Source organism: Triturus cristatus, chromosome 10, assembly GCF_964204655.1.
Source record: "Triturus cristatus chromosome 10, aTriCri1.1, whole genome shotgun sequence".
NCBI lineage: Eukaryota > Metazoa > Chordata > Amphibia > Caudata > Salamandridae > Triturus > Triturus cristatus.
Window position 1 is genome coordinate 652,387,015 of NC_140593.1, and position 23,271 is coordinate 652,410,285.

The 23,271-nt window shown below is 47.4% G+C and overlaps 1 protein-coding gene across 1 annotated transcript in view; it reads left to right on the plus strand.

Moving 5' to 3' along the window:
* GLYR1 (glyoxylate reductase 1 homolog) overlaps positions 1-23,271 on the plus strand; it is a 456,170-nt gene that overhangs the window by 369,056 nt on the left and 63,843 nt on the right. Inside the window, exon 12 of the mRNA XM_085632218.1 lies at positions 3,409-3,510. Coding sequence (XP_085488344.1) covers positions 3,409-3,510 — 102 coding nt within the window. The remainder of the gene's footprint in view (positions 1-3,408; positions 3,511-23,271) is intronic.

A 23,271-nucleotide genomic window follows, 5' to 3' on the forward strand; every position in this document is an offset into this window, starting at 1 on the left:
CAGAGCCACTTTCCTACACCCTCTAACTGCCAGTGACTCTAGCATCAAATCTGACACCAAAGGATACCACTGCATCCAAGCCCCACAGCCTGAGAAGGGGAATAACTGCGTCACTACGTGTCCGAGGATTTCAAGAAGTGAGCCTCCCTGTGGATTCCCCCGGACTGGTCCCCCAGTCTGTTTGCAGCCACTTCCTGACCAGACCATTCCCCCATTAAAGTGAAAGACACCCATTGCCGTAACCCCTCTGCGCACATACGCCCCAGAGCCTCCCGAGGTGACCTGTTGGTGTGGCTTTAGACCAAACCCCATACTCTTTCAGTCCAAAAGAACAGTCCCGTAAGTCGCTGTTATGTGCCCAAATGGAATACATGTTTTCCGCCATAGGATAAGAATACTGATACAGAAATTGAACCTTCGAAAAGTATAAAAATTCTTAAATTAAAGTAGTTACCTGATCCCTATGATCTTGGGGATGGGTTTGGATAGCCCTTGTTCCATACACTTAGAGGATGTAGGGGTTGTGCTGAGGCAGATCAGAATGGGAAATGGTGCTGGTCCCAGATGCTGTATCCCTTGTCATAGATGTGCTCAGTTGACCCAGGACCAGTGAGAAGTTGGTCTGGCATATGCTGTCCACTAGTTATAGGAGACACCTTGCACCAGTCCAATTCGACTCTTATGGTAATAGGTTAAAGACAACCTTTAAAGAAAGCTATCCTAGTGGTAGCTGTGGAGAGCAGCCTTCAGGCTAAGTCTTGAAGGAGTGTTAAGCTTATTGTTTTACCATAGATAACCTCTTGAATAACCAAATGAAAGAGTAGTCTACACAGGTATATATATATAAAATATATGTATTTATTCTAAGAATAATCCCACTAGTCTCTTTATGAGGCTGGAGGTAAAGATACAATTCAAACAAGCATTGATAGTTACAATAAATAGCACTGGAATCATAGGGCCCCAGGGGGGGACCAAACCATATATCAAAGTGGTATAAGAACCACGACAATTCTACAGACAATGCCTAGGGTATTTAGGGTCGCTGGCCCCTTGTGAAACCACCCAAGGTAGTGAGGAAGGGGACCCACGGGAGACGCGTGCAGTGGCGGAAGCTACTGTCAGGACCTCTATTAAAGCCTATGGAGGATGTTGTGGTTGAATTTTACAAGATTAAAAACACTTCTAGCAGGAGATCAAGTTCAAGACTTTAGAGTTAAGCTTTTGAAGGGCCCACACCCACGAGAGTACAGAGGTACCACTGTTACCTGCCCCAGGGAAGTGCATAGGTCGTTTTCGATGTCGGGTCGCGGGCTGATTTTCAATGGCAAAACGTGAAGAACTGCTGTTAGCAAGAAGTGTCGTCGATGTCGTGAAGATTGAAGATGTAGATCTTGAAGAGAAGGACCTGAAAGCAGAGGGGACAGAGTCTGGGTCACGGCACAGTGACCAGGGGTCTCAGGAGAAAGAGCCCTTCAATGTCGGGTGCTTCCAGGTGGAAGAGGTGTAGCTGGGATCGTTAGCCACGGGGTCCAGGAGGAATCAAGGAAGGCCAGCTTTTGGAGGGCGACTGTCCCACGAAGGATGAGGGTCGCTGCGGTGTTAGTGTCCAGATTGGATCCACTAAGCCTTGGCAACCGCAACCCACGCAAGAATCACAAAACAGCTACTGGTGCAGACCCACAAGGTCTGGGCGAGGTCTCCAGCGAGGAGACTGAAGAGCAGGCCTGGAGCAACCAGGGGAACTCTTGGAAGTGAAGATTGACCTCTGCTAGGGCCCACCAGTCGAGAGACAAGGGACCGCGGGAGGCAGCATTTTGGCATGCGTAAAGATGCGCCCATGGGTCGCCGGAGCGGGCTAGGGCGTCAATCTTTGGCACAAATGATGCTGAGAGGTTGGCTCAAAAATGGGCCAAAGCACAACTTCCCCACTCGTCGGGATCGGGTGCTGTGCTAGAGGTTGCCGGTGTCCTGGGGTATTGGGGATCTCGGCACCCACGGGGTCCACGGTGCTGAGCTTTGCTGTGCACACTCACTGGCCTCTGGGATGCTTAGAAACCCACCTCAAGGTAGGAAAGAGTCATCGATGTCCGTAGGAGCAGCGAGGTTCCAACCGGGTCACTTGCAGTGGTTCAGGTGCCTGCCAAGCAGGGGGGTAACTCCTTTACCCCAAGGGAGATTTCTTCATTCAGCTGTGCGGCAGCAAGTCGAAGTTCAAGTCTGTAAAGTCCAAGAATAATCTGAGGCTCCAGGGACCCTGTATTCACCTTTATCCAAAGATTAGGGGAGTGTCCAGATCAGAGCCCACCAATGAGAGTTCAGGCGTGAAAGGGTGGCTACACCCTCTCCCCTTTGTGTGTTTTCCTGCCTGGGCAGGGGACAGGATGCCCCTGAACCGGTTTGAGGCGGTGTATGCAGAAGTAGGCACTGGAGAAGCCTACGTACAAATCTGAAAGACATCCTATGGTGCACCCACCCAGTTCAATCCACATTGTCTGGGGAGGTGGGAGCACCTCCCTGCAACAAGATCCCTATTGTCCAGCTGCCGTGGCTATAGTTCTGCCCAGCAACAGGCAGCCAGAGTCGTGTGGGTGGCGGGTAGCATCCATTTTGTACTACGTGTGCACTTTTAAATTGGTGTCTAAAATCTGCCGCTTTTACCATATCGCTCCTCTAGCACGGGGGAATCATGCCCTCACTCCCATGGTCGGATTGGGGGTATGATTCCTACATGTCTGACACCAAACACAACATGGTTCTGTGCAGCCACTCAAGTTATCACGCTACCGTGATTACTTATAATGCGGTTAAGAGTATATGGTATGGCTGCACTACAAACAACCTCGCACTAATTTTAATGAAGGTTGCAGAGGGGCCACCTTACCCAGACTACAGTAGTGGTCTGGTGGTGTTAGTTTGTATGGCTGTCCCAGGGGTGGCACAATAAGTGCTGCAGCCCCTGGTAGGCCTCTGAGGGACCCATGCCCTGGGTACCTAGGGTACCCTCTACAAGGGCCTTATAGGGTGTCCTCAGTATCCAATTGGTATGTACCTAGGGTACTCACATCAGTTTAGAGAAGAAGCAGATAGGCTGGGGTCCTGGATAGCAGGATCCCAGCCAGACTAGTAAAAAACCATTCAAATACCAGGCAAAAAGTTGGGGGCAACCATATAGTCAGATTCCACCTTCCTACAACCAGATTAAAAGTTTGGCGATGGGGTTGTTGAACGTGGTCCTTAATATGGGTAATGGAGGAGGAACATTCAAGACCGGGTTAGATGGGGTGCTGGGAGGCAGTGGGGCAATAGCACAATGGCAGAAACTCTCATCTTACGGGATAGGTAGGGTATTCAACAGTGTAATTATTTTTACAGTTTGCAATAGTCTTCATTTGTTTACCTCCACAGCTTGTCCTGGGCCCGAGCGGTGTTCTACAGGGAATCCGTCCTGGAAAGTGTTATGTGGACATGTCAACAGTGGATCCTGACACTGTAATTGAAGTCTCTCGAGTAAGTATCCCTGAACACAGATCAGATTGATTTTATGCATTGTCTATGAATTTGGTCTGTCTTATGAGTCTATTACCTTCCAGCAGTTCGAGCAGTGTCTAATAAGCTTGTTAATTTATAATGCGCCAATGCTGCAAGCAGTACATGTATCACAAATTCTTACGCTTCAAGGGACAAGTAATGTTTTTCTTTTCAGCGAAATGCCTGAAAGACATTATAGTTAATTTTATGGCTGTATAAGCGCACTGATCATTGAGCATTAACGCTCATAAAAAATTTGAGGGTATATTAAACTTCAAAACCTGCTTCACTTAACTCTTCTGTGGGGAGTGATGCATTTAGCATTTTCAGGTGACTGGATTAGCATTAGGATTATTTTTAATCCATATTTTAGTTTGTTTGTACTTTATTTGAATTAAATGAACTATATATATCATGTACTAGCCTGTTTTGTAGAAACAATGGGGAGAAAGGTGGGCAAATAGCAGTTGCGAGTTTTGCAAGTACTTTCTTATCCTCTGCAAACACTTGCCTAGCATGTAGTTGTTTTAAGGCATAAATTTATAATCGCCACAAAATTTGATCAAGGATGACCAGTATTTGAAGACTTCAGATATCCACGTATCCCTTTTCACTGAGGAGTAGGATGGGCATAACGCCGGGAAACTGAGAAAGTATCATCTTTCTTGCATGGTATGCCCCCACTTTTTGCTGAATATACTTTGACTGAGTGTGCCATGGACTCCTGCCAATCAGTTGCCCAGGGCCTATGTTCCTTCCCTAAAAACCTCAAACCCAAATTGGCAAACCCTGGCCACATGTCAGCCCCTGGTAAATGGTACCCAGGGCCTTGTGACCAGGGAAGGCCTCTAAGGGTTGCAGCACTCATTGTGCCACCCTTAGAGGCCCTGTACCCTAACACACACACACACACACACACACACACACACACTGCCCTTGCAGGCTGAGTGTCTGGGTACAGGACAAAACAAAGAGTCGACATGGCACACATCCCTGTGTGCCATGCCCACCACCTACTCTGCCCTGGCATACATCAGCCATTTCTCTAGCTGGGTGCCCTATGCCAGTTGTGTGGGCACAAGGGCATGAGCCCTGTGCCCCTACAGTACCCAGATCCATTCCTGGGCACTAAGTGCAGTGCTGCCATTATAAGAGTACATGGTGCTGAGAGCTCGTCAAACACAATCTCCACAGCACCATAATGGCAACACGGAAGACTGAGAAGTTTGGTATGAAACTTTCAGCACATTAAACCCACTCTGATGCCAGTGTGGGATTTAATGTAGAAAACACCACAGAGGGCATCTTAGAGATGCCCCCTGAAACCTAACTTACAATCTACGTCTGGTCTGGGAGGCTGCCACACAGCAGACATGTTGCTGGACCCCTGGGTAGGAGAGCCCCCGCTCTCCTGGGCCTGCAACAATGCACATCCTGGGTGAGGTGCTAGGTCTCCTCCCCCAGGATGGACAGGGGGTAGCTTCAAAGGTCTCTTTGAGCTTCCCCAGGCCACTTGCTGTACCCAGGAAACAGGCCCCCACCGGTTTTCACCCCCCACTCTGACGGAAGACTGGCTGGAAACCCCAAATAAGGACAGGGGATGTGCTAGCCTGCCAACCCCACCCCTCAGATGGGGGAGGCGAGGTGAAGCACATCTCCGGGCTCTCGCCATCTTGAAGATGGGAAGCCCTGCCCAATCAGGACTAGGCTTCAGCCCCCCTCCCACAGGAGAGTGGCAGGATAGGGGGTGTACTCACCTCAGGGCAGGGACCCATTGGTCCCTGCCCTTTACCTACCTGTAACGTCCCTAAATCTAGTATTTAGGGGCACCCTGAACCTTCCTTCCTCAGATTCCAGATTCCGAAAAACTAAGAAGAGCAAGAAGAAAGAAGACCTGCTGTGCAGCTGCTAAGAAGAGGAAGACACCAACTGCTTTTGCCCCTGCCCTACCGGCCTGTCGACTCTCGAACCTGCTCCTGCTACATCCCGGCACCTCTTGTGGCCAGCAACCTCACAAACCCCGGAGGACCTGGCTACCTTTTGGCTCTAAGCACCTGGGACTCCCATGAGCAGAGGCTGTGCTCAAAACCAGCTTCTAACCCCTGGCATCAGCCCGGAACCACAAACCCTGCACACTCTGCACCCACCAAGCCTGGCCTGTGCCGGAGTGAATAAAGACCCCGAGGACGTCCCCCCGGAGACTGTGACCCCGAATCTGGCACCCAAGGACTCACCTTTACGCTCCTGACGACGCCTGCAGCCTCAGAACCATGTACCCCCCCAACTGCGATCAACAGAGGGTAAGATTTCCTGACACCAAAAGGCACCCCTGCATCCGGCGCCCTGCGCCCAACTCCTGGGTACCTACCTATCCTCCAACTACCCAACTTACCTCTCAAAGTGGTGGTGGCACCTGAAGAATCTTCGTCCCCGAGCTTGCAGCCTTTGTTCAACCAGGAGCTTTCCAGTTGAAATCCATTGAGCGCCCGAAGGCTCAAAAGCACCCTGCACCCAGCCGCCCTGGTAGTGTAACCTTTACACCTATCTACTTCCCCATTTGCCCTGAGCAAGTGACCAGGAGCCCAGCTCCCACAGCCGCGTGCCCTGCTAGTCAGCAGCCACCAACCAAGGCCCCCCTGCCTCCCATAGGATAACATTGGGCCTAACTCACTCAGCACCCAGCTGCCCCTGTGCCGCTGAGGGTGTAACAACCCAATTTTCCTCCATATGGTTATATTTACTGGTTTCTTCTGAAATTTCTTCTAAGTGTGGAGTTTCTAAAACTTAAAATATTCATCTAAACTCAACCGAGAAACGAAAATACTCACCTGCTATTAGGAGAGATCCCAGTGCTGGATCTTGGTGCCCAGCACTGACCCTGAAAAATATTCACAACCGTACTTACCATTAACCCAATTTTCTTCCATAGGAAATCATTGACTGTTTTTCTGTGAAATTTCTTCTAAGTGTCTATTTTTGCAAACTACAAATATTCTTTAAAAATCGTACCAACTGTGAAAACGTAATTACTTACCTGTTTTAAATAGAGGTCCCAGTACTGAGTCTAGGATCCAGTCCTGGAGTTACAAAAGTAATCCTGAAAGTAATCTATTGCAAATAACTTAAAACTTCCTTTGAGCTCAATGCAATATTGTGTTTGAAATTGTTGCCTATTGCAACAACCTGTAACGAGTATTTACAAAAGTCAATTTCATATTGCAAAAGTATTTACCTAAAGCATCTCATTCTGAGAAAGTTTATTTAATACCTATTGTTGGTTCTAAAATAAAACAAACATATATTTTTTATATAAACCATTGGCCTAGAGTTCAGTTATTGAGTGTGTGAGACCATTTGCTGACTGAGTGTGTACAACAAATGCTTTACACTGTCCTCTGATACTGCCTTACTGCTCGACCAAGCTACCACTTTTGAGAGTAAGGTTATATCTAACTTTAGCCTCTGCCAAACCTCTGGGGACTGTGGACTCTGTACACATTGTACCTATTTGGGAACAGTATATACAGAGCCACTTTCTCACAGAAATGGCCTATTCATAGGCATATTTTGGCTGCAGATACACATGGTATACATACTCCTGCCATCTTTGTTGGGCCTGGACTCGGTTGTGTTTCCTCGGACGTTTTATGATTGGCGTCGTGCATCATTTTTCCTTCCCCCTCGTAGTATTGCGCATGTACAACAGCTCCTTTTCTAGAAAGTTTTTTTCCACCTTCTGGCTCGCACAGAATGTGTCAGAACTCTGCAGCATTCGACGCCCACACAGCCTACGGTCAGCAAGAACATGATTATAGATCCAGTAAACAGCACCCACGGATTCTAGGAGCCAGTGACTAATTACCTAGCACCCACTACACACACACACTCCCGTCAAGAATGACCGTTTCCGAGTGATAGAGATGAAAAAGGACCTCTTCCGACTGTGCCCTTGGATGCCCACACAGCCTGCGGTCAGCAAGAACATGATCAGAGATCCAGTAAAAAGCACCCACGGATTCTAGGAGCCAGGAACTGATAACTTGGTGCCCACTACACACACACCCATCAAGAATGACCGTCTCCGGGTGATGGAGATGAAAAAAGGACCTCTTGCGACTGTGCCCTCGGTGCGGGGCAAAATAAGCACACACTGATACCCACAAGGTGTTAAATTATGCCTCTCTCCAGAACATAAAGAGGACAAGTGCGCAGCTTGTGCACTATTAACAAACAAGGAGACTCTTCGGACCCGTCGGGATCAACGGCTGGCACACAACATGGAACTGGCAGCCAAGATAAAGTTCTCGCACGACAACGACATGGAAAGTGAAACAGTTGCTCTTGGAGGTGGGGTGGTCTTTGCTAGCCCCCACTATGTCATTTCCAATTCAATGATACTCTGCTGATGGAACGGACTGTTTCAATTTTGGCCAGTACTTTTACGAGTATCACTGACTGACCTTAACGAGATCTGCAATCTATGCTTATCCCCTGAGCACAGAGAAGATTGGTAGACCTGTCGATCCTTTAGATCAAAAAAAGACCCTGCTGGACCGCCGGGCATTGTGCAGAGATGTGAAATCAAAAACACACCCGACATCAAAGGAAAGGAACATGTCGAACAAGAAGAGCAAGATCTGAAAGGCCTCTGTGGCAGAAGAAGAGGGGATCATTTCGGTTGGAGTTTCGGAATTCGACTTGGAGATCAATTTGGAGTAGCACGATCTGCCACCGGGTCAAGGTGCCGTGAGTACTCAAACCCTTCACAAGGCAAAAGGCTTTCGGTCCACCACCGCCATCTGGTCATGTTCGGCACCAAGTTTCAGCTTCAGCTACCCCGTTCTTGTGCTCGACACCAAAAGCACAGATAAAGTCTTTTGGTTCAACACCACGCCTAGATTCCACTGCTTCCAATCATTCTGGTTCCCAAAAGTAAAACTGGTTTGGTTATGAAACCTTCAGCATTGAAATCGAAATTGGTCCATGCTACATTCCCAGAGCCTGTTTTGGAAACCGTGCAGGAGAGACTCCATTCCAAACAAAAACAGATCTATATCCATCCAGAGACTGGCCGCATTGTTACAAAAACAGCATCCGTGCCTTCAATCAGGTGGCAAACTTCTTTTTAAGCAGCTTTTGATTTCCCACTGCCCATGAAAAAGAAAAAGGGCAAGGCTACCAGTCCTCTGCACCCTATTCCTCCTACTTCTCCATCTTACATACCACCACCTGTACCATCCTTCATCACAGAACCCCTTAAATATTACAATGTTGTGCTCTCCACATACAGACCCAGATACAGATGAGGGGGATAATGACACTTCTGGCTCCCCACCACCTCCAGACCCCTGGCAGGTTTATGACCTTGACCACCCCAGGGGTACTGATCCAGACCTATACCTCTCCAAACCATCACCTCCTGATGATTTTACATCATATCAAGAGTTTATTGCTAGGGCAGCAGCATACCATGGGGTTACATTGCATAAAGAATCCATGGAATATTTTTTGTTTGAGACATTGTGCACCACACACAGGATTTCTCAATCTCTTCCAGTGCTTAAAGCAAACACAAGGAGATGATGGACGGAGCGCTGAAACGGTTCAGACACTCACCCCCAGTTATAGATCTGGGTTAAATCCATCATCGTTCTTTAGCTCACGTCACTACCCCAGTTCAGACCCAGCTATATGCAAATCAGTCTTGATCGTGTGCCTCATGCAAACAGTTTAACCCAAACTTCCAAGCCAGGTCTTGCCTGGACCGGAAACAAGCATCCTAGGCCTGGTTTTGGGGTAACACCCCTCATCAGCCAGGCTAGCTTGAATCCAGTGGCAAAGCGAGCAAGGGACCCACGTTCGGGCATAGCCTGCCAACTTAGGGCGACCAAAGCGAACACAAGGAGATTATGGAAGGAGCGCTGAAACTTTCAGACACTCGCCTCCAGTCACAGATCTGGGGCATGAAGTGCCTTGCAGATTATTTTTTTAAGCATCTTGCAATTACTCACATTATCACCGTTCTACCCAATTTTCATACAAGACAGACTCCCTAGTTGTTTTAAATGCCTGTAAACAGACTAACTCACAAACTACAGCTGGCGCACCACCTCCTGATAAGGAATCCAAACTTATTGATGCATCAGGCAAATGGGTTGCTGAGCAATCTGCCAATCTTTGGTAAATTCCAAACACACAGGGATTATTAGCAAGATATGACAGAGCTCACTGGGATGAAATGGAGGAACTCCTCAAATCTCCCAGAAGAACATAAAAAGAAAGGGTAAGAACTAGTTCAGGATAGGAGATTAATTTGCAACTCCTCCACTAGAAATGCACTGGACTCTGCGGATACTGCCGCCATAGGTATTAATAAAAGTGTCCTTCTACTCCGGCATGCCTGGCTGAATATCTCTAGTTTTAAACCAGAAGTGCAGCAAACTTTATTCAACATCCCGTTTAATAAGGAGCATCTCTTCAGTCCACAAGTAGATGAGGCCTTAGAAAAGATGGAAAAACTATACTGAAGTTGTCAAATCTATGGGGTCACTTCAAACACCCACTCCTCTTGCTCCTTTCTTCGCTCCTCTTGCAGACCAGGTTCCAAAGCGACATCAACAGATGCCTCTGCATCTTACAGATCGCAAACTGACAGCGACTTTTTGAATTCATGAAGATTCTGAAGGAAGCACGCTAGTCTGTTACTCGCTCCTGCTACACCGCCAAATGGAAGTGGTTTGGCCGCCACTGCCTATCGAATCACGTTGGTCCCTTAGCTGTTAGCGTCCAGCACATTGTCTTCTACTTCGTATACCTACAGACCTGTGGACTGGCGTTCACCTCCATCCCCGCTCCACTTAGCTGGAGTGGCTGCCTGTCTCCAAAATAGATAACATATATCCCTCTTCAGGATTCCTGAGATCAAAGCTTTTATGGAAGGTCTCAAATGGGTTATTCCCCCACGTGTTACCCCAGCCAATGTGTGGAATCTTAATATCGTTCTCACATGACTTATGGGTCCTCCTTTCTAGCCCCTCCATTCCTGCCCCCTTCAGTTCCTTTCCTGTAAGGTAGTGATCATCCTTTTGAGATCCCTTCACACAGACATTTCAGTGAGCTCCAGGCTTTAATATTGGAAGAACCTTTCTTTCAGGTTCACAGAGATAGGGTGGTCCTTCACACTAACTCTAAGTTCCTCCCCAAGTTGGTCTCTCCCTTCCACCTTAACCAGTCAATAGAACATCCAGTTTTCTACCTCCAATATGACTCCATTGTAGAACAGGCTCCACATTAGTTAGATATATCACAATGCCTAATGTACAGTGTAGATCTATCAAAGCTCTTTCCAAAAACTCAACAGCTCTTTGTTGCCTTTTCTAAACCCCAAAAAGGGCAGGCACTTTCAAAATCAGGCATAGCCTGATGGATAGTCAGATGTATCCAAACATGTTCTGCAGAAGCTACGAAGGCTTTGCCTATTCCTCCAAGAGCTCATTCGACATGTAAAAAAGGCGTCTTGTGTGGCCTTCCAAGGGAACATTCCCATATCTGACATTTGCAAAGCAGCAACCTGATCTACTCCACATACTTTCACAAAACACTATTGTGTGGATGTACTGGTACTCCAACAAGCCAATAATGTCCAGGCTGTACTCTGTAAGTTTTGTCAGCCTACTGCAACACACACAGGCTAGCTACTGCTTATGGTAGGACTGCTTTACAGTCTATGCACAGCATGTGGATCTATAGCCACATGTGCCTCGAACTGGAAATGTTACTTAGCCTGTAAGCATCTGTTTGTGGCATGTAGTGCTGTACATTCACATGCGCCCACCATCCTCCCCGAAAGCCTCTGGCTGTTGCACTTATCATTCATCCTTTTTCCTGTTTGGTCATCCCTCTCTTTGGTATCGCTGTGCTCTGTCTCCATCCTTACCCGCCATGCAGAAAACAATCTAACAATGGAGCTGTTGCTCTTGCGCATTACCTACCTCGTGACTCAAAGACATCTTCGTAGAAAAACAACTTGCACACATCTGGGCCCAACACCAGATGGCAGGAATATGCACAGCATGTGAATCTACAACATTTCAAGCTTACAAGTTAAGTAACATTTTCCTTATTCTACTTGGACGCACCTTTCTGCTTTAAAGCTTTGTGCAGATGAACAGAAGTATAATTTTTTTACATAGATTTGGCAAAGTTCTCTAGGGTTCGAGGCATGTGGGCTGCTGAATTCATATCTGTGCATAGATCGCCGCCTAGTGTTGGGTCCGGATGATTGCACGTTGTTGTCCTGGAAGAGTCTTCGAAGTATCCTGGGATAGGTGACTCCTCCCCTGGACTACAGTGCGCATGGGCATCCTCTCCATCCTCAGATTGTTTTTTTCCGCCATTGGGTTCGGATGTGCTTATCTTGACTCAAGTTAGGAAAAACTTTTTCTAGGCCAAAAGGCCTTTAGTTCGCGTCGGTACTGTTCCCGATCGGTATCGATAGTATCTTGTTAGTTTACTAACTTCCAGAACCAACTTTTTCGCTTCCTACCCGACCATCGACCAGTCATCGACGATGGAATCGAGGACACCATTCAAGCGGTGTCCGGTATGTAATGCGAAATATCCCCACATCGACGTCCATCCGGTGTGCAACAAATGCCTTTCACCGGATCACGACAAATCTACATGTATGGCCTGTGCCCGATTCCGATCCAAGAAGACTCTCCGGAATCGACGAGCAGCGAGACTCGAAGCGCAGCAAGCGGCCCCGGCCGTCATCTTCAGCGCTGAGACCGAAGATGTCGAAGACTTGGAGAACCTACCCTCCAGCCCCGTTTCCGAACACGACTCCGGCTCGGAAGACGTTGAAGAAAGCCTCTTTCGCAGAGACGAAGACGACACCGAGGTAGGAGACTACAATGAGGCCTTAGGGGCCGAAGAGAGTAGCTCCGATGACGAGCAAGGCCTACCCGTACAGACTGAGGACATCCCAGTGCGCCAGTCTATGGCTCCGGTCGAGGGATCGCCTTCGGGCCTTACCCAAGACCTATCCCGCAGTTCTTCGGCCCGGCCTCGGACATTCAGCGGCAGCCATTAATACCCAAACCGGCTGGTTTCCCTTCTTCGAAACCGAAAGCTGTATTGGTTCAACTGAAACCGAAACCGAAAGTAACGCTGGTCGGATCGAGGCCCACCACACCTTCGACGCCAGCAAAACCCATCGGCACCGAGCGCACCAAACGAGACTTCGGTGCCGAGCTTGCAACGGCCGACGTCGGCGTCGACATACGGAAGAAGACCTTCGGTGCCACCAAACCTACTCGGCTCCCGGCACCGACGCAATCGACTCCGACCCCAAAGGTCAAACTGCCTGCTGCGTCTCACACCGCTTCGACAGCACCACCAAAGGCACACTCATCGAAGACGTCGACGGCCATTACCGCCCCTCGACTCGATGATTCACCGGCGCCGAAGAAGTCCACGCCCGCTTCTACGGAACCGGTCGGCGCAAAGAAATCGATGGGGCTCCAGGTGCGGCCCGTTGCTGCGCACGGCACCAAACACAAAACAGTCCTCCAGGACACATCGGGCTCCGAGCCAATAAAAGCTCCAACAGCCTCTTCGGCACCGGCCAACATTACTTTTGGCCTGCCGCCATCCACGGCCCCGAAACTGTTCCAAATCAGGACACAGGTCACCCACACCACGATCACGCCTGCCGAATGTTCTCCTGCGGAGACGTCTCCGTCACATATCATCGACGCCGACACCGGCAGGATGCTGCTCCACAAAAGGAGAATAACTTCAGAGCCAGCTTTGGACTCCTTCTGGATCCCACTTAAAAGAAAGCTGCCAGTGGTTTCGGAACCGGTTCTTTACGAACCTCTCCATTCCCCCTACCAGGATCCACTGTCCTTCTCTCCCACACACTCCGACACAGATGTTTTGGAGGACTACATGGGTGACCACGTCCCCTACCCCGGAGAAATGGACCCTCAAGGCCAACAGGACCCTGATCAAGCTTGGGATGACCCTGTCGACTCCGGTGCACCTATAGATGCACAGGACCCGCAACTCTATGGAGCAAAAACATCTCCCACAGAGGACACTGCCGCGTTCAACGCCTTAATTGAACGTGCTGCGGCCAATCATGGGGTGCAACTTCACTCTGACACCGTAGAGGACGACTTTCTCATGGACACTTTCGCATCCTCAGAAAGGAACATTAAAACTCTACCTATGTTGAAGGGTGTCCTCAAACCAGCAAAGGACATCTTCAAGGAACCCACCAGGGCAAGAGTAATAAACCCCAGGATCGACAAAAAATACAGATCGGCGCCTGGGGACCCCACCTACATTAGAGGCCAGTTACCTTTAAATTCAATTGTAGTTGCGAATGCTCGCAAGAGGGCACACTCGCAAACAACAGGTGATGCTCCTCCCCCGGACAAAGAGTCCAAGGTGCTAGAGACCTCCGGCAAACGGGTTGCCGCACAGGCGGCTAACATATGGCGTATTGCCAATACTCAGGCGCTCCTCGCTCGCTACGATCGAGCACACTACGACACATTAGAACAACTACTCCAACATCTCCCTGACCAATACAAAGAAGGTGCAGAGATCCTCATCAGGGAGGAACAGCTCCTCACAAATGCATCCATTAAGTGTGCACTGGATGCCGCGGATACAGCTGCCAGAGCCATAAACACTAGCGTCATGTTGCGACGACATGCCTGGTTGCGAATCTCCGGATTCAAACCTGAGGTACAAAATAACATCCTCAACCAACCTGTCAACCCCGACTACTTATTCGGGCCGGAGGTTGACACCACCCTAGAGAAAATAAAAAAAGACACGGACACTGCAAAGTCCATAGGGGCTCTACAAACGCAGTCCTTTCGGAGCGGCTCCTTTCGTCGCCCCGGAAATAGAGGAGCAGGTAAGAGGACAGGGGTCACAGCAAACATACAACAAAGGCAACACACAGAGCACCTACGACAAAAACACCCGGGGTGGATATCATGGCTCCAGCACAAAGGGCAGAGGACGCGGCTACGGCAACACCAGGTCCTCCCCCAAGAACAAGCAGTGACGCCCTCTCCCTTCCTCCCGACCACATAACACCTGTCGGGGGAAGGCTACAAAGGTTCCTGTCCACGTGGAACTCCATCACCACGGACAGGTGGGTCAAAGATATTGTCAAATACGGTTACTGCCTAGAATTAACCTCAACTCCACCCACAATACCTCCAAAAAACCGTCCTATGTCCTCAGAGCACTTAACGCTCTTACAGCAGGAGGTGCAAAGTATGCTACTAAAAGGTGCAATAGAGGTCGTACCCGTCCACGAGCAAGGTACGGGGGTGTACTCCCTGTACTTCTTAATACCAAAAAAGGACGGGTCGCTCAGACCTATATTAGACCTGAGACCCCTAAACCGGTACATTCTCTCCGAGCATTTTCACATGCTCACTTTACAGCAAGTCCTCCCGCTGCTCAAGCAGGGAGACTTCCTGACCACACTGGACCTCAAAGATGCGTATTTCCACATACCCATTCACCCCTCACACAAAAAATACCTCAGCTTCACTGTTCAGGGGCAGCACTACCAGTTCAAAGTCCTTCCCTTCGGCGTGACAACAGCACCCAGGGTTTTCACAAAGTGCCTAGCTACTGTAGCGGCACATCTGCGGAGGCAGCACATACACGTCTACCCTTACCTGGACGACTGGCTCATTCAAGCAAAGTCAGCCCAACAATGTGCCAGCCACATATCCCGCACCATTCACCTCCTTCACAGTTTGGGGTTCTCACTAAATTACCCAAAGTCCCATCTCCAGTCCGCACACGTACAACAGTACCTAGGTGCGACCATAGACACTCTGGCGGCCACAGCTCAGCCAAATTTAGTGAGAATCAACAGCATACAGATGCTGATTTCCAAGTTCAAACCACAACACTCCCTGCCCGCGCGAGTGTTCATGCAGTTGATAGGCATGATGGCCTCCTGCATTTTCATAGTCCCGCACGCGAGACTACATATGCGCCCGCTCCAGGAGTGCTAGAACTGATGGCAATCTTCCTAGCAATGAAAGCATTCAAAGTACACTTGTGCAACAGTCGTGTTGATCCGGACGGACAACATGACCGCCATGTACTACATACAAAAGCAGGGAGGAACACACTCTCCACAGTTGTCTCATCTGGCTCAGAGCATGTGGAAGTGGGCCATTCAGAGGAACATGTTCCTCATGGCGGAACACCTCCCCGGCAAGGACAACCAGATGGCGGATCTGCTCAGCAGACACAGCCACCAGATGCACGAGTGGGAGTTACACCCATCAGTTCTCCAACCGTACTTCCAGCAGTGGGGTCATCCAGACATAGACCTATTCGCCACAAGCGAAAACGCAAAATGCCAAAGCTTTGCCGCCAGGCTCCCACATCCGCAGTCGCAGGGCAATGCGATATGGATGAACTGGTCCGGCAGATTTGCGTACGCTTTTCCCCCAGCACCACTAATACCGCTGGTGGCACGCAAACTCAGACAACACTCTCTGACACTCATCCTGGTTGCTCCCACGTGGGCACGCCAGCCGTGGTACACCACCTTTCTCGAACTCTCCGTGGTGCCGCATCAACGGCTGCGGGTCAAACCCGAGCATTTGACGCAGAACCATGGAGAGGTTCAGCACCCAGATCCGCAACAGCTGAACCTGGCAATCTGGCTCCTGAAGTCCTAGAGTTTGGCTACCTCAACCTGCCACCTGACTGTATGGACATCATTAAGGAGGCCAGGAGACCCACTACCAGAGCTTGCTATGCAGCCAAATGGAAGAGGTTCGTCATTTATTGCAATAATAATGACATCAACCCGCTAGACGCATCCATCCAAAACATTATTTGTTACCTATTACACCTCTACCGATGCAATATGGCGTACACCTCTATACGTGTCCATTTGACCGCAATATCCGCCTATCTACAGACCAGGCAGCACCTCTCTCTATTCAGAGTGCCTGCCATTAAAGCATTCTTGGAAGGACTCAAACGAGTCATTCCTCCTAGCCACCCACCAGCCCCAATGTGGAACCTCAACTTGGTCCTCACACGCCTGATGGGTCCACCCTTTGAACCTCTACACTCATGCGAGATTCAATTCCTTACCTGGAAAGTAGCTTTCCTAGTAGCGATAACTTCTTTACGAAGAGTTAGTGAACTCCAGGCACTAACCGTCCAAGAGCCATTTATACAAGTTCACGCCAACAGGGTCGTACTACGTACCAACCCCAAGTTCATGCCCAAGGTGGTATCGCAGTTCCACATGAATCAGACTATTGAACTGCCGGTTTTCTTTCAAAACCCACAGACTGTCGCTGAAAGGGCACTCCATACCCTAGATGTAAAGAGGGCCCTCATGTATTATATCGACAGGACCAAACCCTTTAGGAAAACACAACAACTTTTTGTTGCCTTTGCCCCACACCACAAAGGTAACGCTATCTCCAAAGCAGGTATAGCCAGATGGATCGTTAAATGTATTCAAATTTGCTATCAAAAGGCTAAACGCACTTTAACGATTCCCCCACGAGCCCACTCAACACGTAAGTTAGGGGCCTCCATGGCTTTCCTAGGAAACATTCCTTTGCATGATATATGTAGAGCAGCCACCTGGTCCACTACACATACATTTACCAAACACTATTGTGTAGATGTACAATCGAAACAGCAGGCAGCTGTAGGACAGGCTGTTCTCAAAACTCTTTTTTCAGACAGCTGCAGCTGGCACTGGTAGCCGCCGCTAATAGAGGGCACTGCTATGTATTCTATGCACAGATATGAATTCAGCAGCCCACATGCCTCGAACTGAATATGCTACTTATCAGTATGCATCTGTTCTTGGCATGTAGGGCTGCTGACATTCATATCGCCCTCCCTCCTCCCCGGCGCCTGTAGCAGCTGCAGCATCACTGCCACAATGGCGAAAAACAATCTGAGGATGGAGAGGATGCCCATGCGCACTGTAGTCCAGGGGAGGAGTCACCTATCCCAGGATACTTCGAAGACTCTTCCAGGACAACAACGTGCAATCATCCGGACCCAACACTAGGCGGCGATCTATGCACAGATATGAATGTCAGCAGCCCTACATGCCAAGAACAGATGCATACTGGTAAGTAGCATATTCAATCCAGCACATGGATAGGGAAATTCAGTGTTTAACTTTGATGAGGATTCCCTTGAAGAGAACTAGGATTACAGGAAAGTAACTTTTCCTTACTGGGGTAAAGGGAAAGGTTGAGGTGGCTCCGGAAAGGCCACCTTTGCCTCTAAACAGTGACTTGCCGGCCACCTCCCTGACCACACTACACTTTTCGAGGCAGAGAATCACATTATTTTTTCCACTGTGGGTTTCCATATTGAGCTTCATTCCCCACCACCAAACATACCACCTCGAAGGCATGCAATCAGTCAGGAACGTCAGCCACTTTTGCTTGAGGAAGTACAGGCTTTTCTAAGCAAGGGTGCCCTTGACCTGCGCCCCCTAAAAGGATGATAAGCTGCTGGCAACTCAAGGCCACAAAATCAATAGATCCTGTTTGGAGCACATCAAACGAATATACAAAAGCGGTTGAGGCAATTTTCTACCGCACACAACCTACCAAGGGAAGAATATTTAAACACTTCTAGAAGGTGCAACATACCGAAAGTTCAACCCCTTTCAACGTTCAATGAAAAAGATTTCCAGCACTAAACATTTATAATGGTTCAGCACTCTTTTTCAATATACAATATTATTTCTTATACATAGATATTCAGCACCAAACTCATAGTATTTTTCATGCACAATCTCAATAATCCATCTTCTCCAATAAATGTATTTTTAGCAAAATTCTTTATTCTTCATATTCTTCTTTTAAAATTAATAGCCACAGTAGGCAGCACGTTTTGCCCAGATGGCCTTCTTCAGAGCTCTATTACAAAACTGTTCTTATAGAAGACAGTAAACTCATGCACATTCAATAGATTCCCATGAAAGAACTTACCTCTTGGGTCCTCTGATAAACATAAGTCCTCACTAGGGATCACCTTGTATTTGGTGTAAAAAATGTACTCAGAGCTCACTGGTGTGTTTTTCGTGACCTACTAAAATCCATGCACAGGTCAACAATCTCCACACTTCCTGTGTCACTCTCTTCTGCCGACTAGATCCCAAGATAGAAAGAAGTTCAGCCTCCCTTAGCCTTGGCGAGCGTGTCCTCTTGAAGTTAGTCGGTCATGGTGCATTGAAAGTCCAGACTATTCAGTCTTGCTGTCTTCCAGGGTACAGTACCCACGCTGGAGCATAGTGTCTCCTCGCCAACTCCACTATGATATGAACAAACACCAGGCACCGCCGCTTATAAATTTATGTAAGGCAAAGTGGTCTGAAAGCGTCACACACTGACTACCGGTGCAGCGTTAGGAGTAAAAGTCCACAAACTCCTTGATATTGCTTCCACAAATGGAAATACTGCACTCCTGAACGCTCCTGTTGCAGTCTGCTTTTATTGAAAAAGCATGTTAAAAATAAGGCACCACGATACATTTCGACATCTTTTCTTTTTCAAGTGCTGTTTGGAGCACTTTAACACGACAGCCCTGCAGGCTGTCATCTCTCTACTCTGCACAAGAGATCACATGGTGATCATCAGCATCAAGCATGCCTACTTTCCATCATCCCTACCTCTGCTTTGTGGTAAGTGAACAGCACTGCCAGTTACAGTTTTTTCAATTCGGGAGGGATCACAACCGCTCCAAGGATGTTTATAAAATGTCTAGCTGTGGTAGATCATTTGTGCTGCAAGGCGATTCCTGTATTCCCACAGCTGGACTTGTGGCTGATAGAGCAGCATCTATCAGCAGTGCCTAGCACACACTCAGGAGGCATAGTCCATGTTCTACAGATTAGGATCCAAATTCCATGTGAAAAAGATGCATCTAAATCCTCAACAAATATAACTGTTTTTGGGGGACCTATTTCATTCCTTTACATGTAAGGTGTACCCAAACCAAGGTTGTTAGCTCTCTTTCAAACACCATGTCCTTTAGTCGTGAGGATAGTGATACATTTGTTGAAAGTTATTGAGGATGATTGCTTCATGCAGAGCAATAGTGACACACGCCTGCACAGATGTTCATTGCAGGAGTATACTGCTCAGCAGTGGTCACAAGCAGTTGGTGACATGAAAGATCTACTGCTGGTGGAGTCCAGATTTCTTCACTGCTTCAAATAGTGGAACACCCAAAATGTGAACCCGGACAAGCGGTTTTGGACCCTCAACCACATGTGTCTATTAGCATGAATTCCTCACTCATGGAGGAGGAGCACACCTCAAGCATATGACTGCACAGTGTACAGGATTGCAGGATCATGGTGACTATTGCATCAATTACTTGGAGCTGACCACAGTTAAATTTGCGGTCAGTTTTATACCCTTATTTTTGGGAAAACCACCTTAGTGAAGATGTACAACATAACCACAATGTCCTACATTCAGAACCGTAAAGGAATGGCTTACTCACTCACCCCAGTTGTAAGCCCTAGCTCAAACAGCTTGGCACTCTGCCACCAGCAATCACACTCAGCTCCTAGAGTTGACAACAATTTTGCAGACCTGCTAAGCAGGACAACTCCATGTACATCAGCAATATGCCAAGAAATTGAGAACACCTAGAGTCAACCTTTTTGCAACCAATGAAAACACATAGTGGGCGAATGCTGCTCTTTCTGTCAGTTTGCCCAGGAAAGGTCCATTTGTAATCGGTCTGTAGTTGTCAGGGTTCAGCGGGTCCAAGTTTGTTTTCTTCAGTAATGGGCGTATGTATGACTTTTTGAGTTTTTCCGAAATATTTCCAGAACAACTCAAAAGGCTACTTCTCTTGGACCTGTCGGCTGCCTTTGACACGGTTGACCATGACACTCTGATACAAAGACTCTACGGAGCCGGCATAGAGGGGACTGCTCTAGACTAAATCACATCCTACCTTCGCAACAGAACTAATGTCATCCTTACCCCACCTTTGTCGTCCAAACCATACTTCGCATAAGCAGGGGTCCCTCATGGCTCTATCATCTCGCCCATGCTTTTCAACATCTACATGAAGTCATTACCGGCACTGATCAATTTCGCCTCACTTGCCTATAACTATGCGGATGACACGCAAATATTCCTTCAACGGGAATGCGCCAAAGACATTGGCAAATCGCCAATTTTCAGTTGTCTCAGAACTCTGGATCAATGGATGACGTGGAGCCATCTCAAATTGAATGCTTCCAGAACGGAAATACTCATGAGTGGCGATTGGAAATATTATGACCTGCTAGCTGCGTGGCCTGATAATCTGGAAACACCGCCTAAAGTATCAAAGGAAGTAAAACAAACCTTGGAATGAACATGGACTCCAAGCTATCAATAAATACCCAAGTGGACAAACTAGCAAGATCAAGCTTTGTTGCTATAAAAACTCTGCCGCTAATCCCTCTGTATATAAACATTCATTTGTACTATAGATATGTACCTATATATGTGTATTGTTTTTAATGAACATGTAGAATAATGGTTTAAAAAAATATATATAGATATTCATTAGTTCTGCTTAACAAATGTACATATTACTGATAATTACATTAGTCTGTTTTTAACATGCATTTAAGTGACTGCATAAATAAGTAAATGTTTTATCATAACTATTTATCTACAATTGCTTCACTATTAAATTACAAAAAAAAATATATATATATATATATATATATATATATACACAATTAATTTTAAGTACAACACTTGAAAACTGGATTTTATTTAATGCATCTTTAATCTACATATATTACCTTCCTTTCTGCCTCTATATACCTTCCATGTACTTACGGATCTAAATATTTATTACTTTTCTTCTAATTCAGCATATCCAATGCACTCCCCTATTTTCACCCTATACTGCTCTCAATATATACTCTACCTCAGCTCTCCGACTCCTCTCAAACCTCTTTCTACTACTCTTTCCAATGCGCTACTCGATTTCTCACCCTATACCTCTATCAACATATTCTCTACCTCCACTCTCTCATTCATCCCAAAACCCATACCACTAGTGTGATCCCCACAATAACCCTTTCTTAACTCTTCACTACTCTACCTCTTCTTAGATCAGCTAATATATATATTTACTATTCCTGTCGCCCAAAACATGCCTTTCTTAACCCTTCCCTCTGTTCCTCCCCCGCCACCTACCTTTTATTCATCCCAAGTCTCCTCCTACTGCTATGAGCTCCAAAACAAACAAAAAAAAAATCTAAATCCTCCCTCTTCTATCCCTCCACTATCCTTTTCAATCCAAATAACAGACTATCATGCCCACTCAAATTACTTTCATATTTCAGTATACTAATTCTCCACTAATATTTTTTTTTCTGGAGTAGTGTGCTACTTGCCGAAAAAGCGCTTCAGCACTCCCTTAGGGGTAGCAAACGCTATATAAATGCAAACCTTTTTCCCTCTTCTATCCCTCCATTATCCTTTCCAATCCAAATAACTGACTAACCTATCCACCACTCAAATTACTTTCATATTTCACTATACTAATTCACCACTATTCCTTTATGGGTTCCGGAGTAGCATGCTACTCTCCAAAAAAGCGCTTTGACGCCTCATGGGTAGTAAGCGCTATATAAATGCAATACAATACAACAGTGCCTAAGCTTCCCCTCTAGGTCCTTACACCCTCAGTCTATGGGCAATGCAGTTTGACTTAATTGGTATGGGATATTTGCTTATGCTGTTTCCTACACTATCTCTTGACATCATACATAAGGAGTGTTAGACCTGGCACCTTGGCGTGGATCTCCCTTCCATTTTTTGCTGTTGCCTCATGTGTTTTTGTTGGTGTTAGATGCTTTGGGCACTCTGCCACTGCTATCCAGTGCCACAGTGCAAGTGCTCCCTATAGTAAATTGATGTCTGGATTAGTGATTCCATGATTGGCTGATTTGGTTTACTTGTTAGACCCTAGTACAGTGCACCAGGAGTGCCCAGGGCTGGTAATCCAAATGCTGCTAGTGGGCTTGCCACACTGGTTGTGCCACCCACAGAAGCAGCCTGTCAAAGTGTGTCTAAGGCTTACCATTGCAGAGCCTGTGTGCAGTCTGGTACTGCTATGCTGATTGGGCAAGTGCACCCACTTGCCAGTCCCTAAAACTTCCCTTTTCTTCATATCCGACATCCCTGTAGTAGGCCCAAGGGCAGGGTGCATTGTAAGTATAAGGTAGGACATGCCCTGGTGTGTGTGGCATGTCCTATTAGTGATTTACAGCCATTTTCGTTTTTCACTATTGCAAGGCTATCTGTTCCCCATAGGCCAGAATGGGCAGTTTGATTATTACATCTTATAATCCTAACAGACTCAGGGGGGAACTAGGTAGAAATTCGAGTTTAGTATGCCTGATCTCAGAATGATAAAATGCATCTTTTAGTGAAGTTGGTTTTAACATTATTTGAAAATGCCACTTTTAAAAAGTAGGTATTTTCTTGTCTAACCATCCAAGCCGGTCTCTGCTAGGTTGTGTATTCCTTGTCTGAAGTTTGAGTGACAGGGGCTGGGGGATTCCAGGAGACCGGGTGAGTCAGCACAGGGCTGAATAGAGAGATCTGCATGTAGATGGGTGGGAGGCAGGGCCGGACTGGGAACCAAAACCGGCCCTGA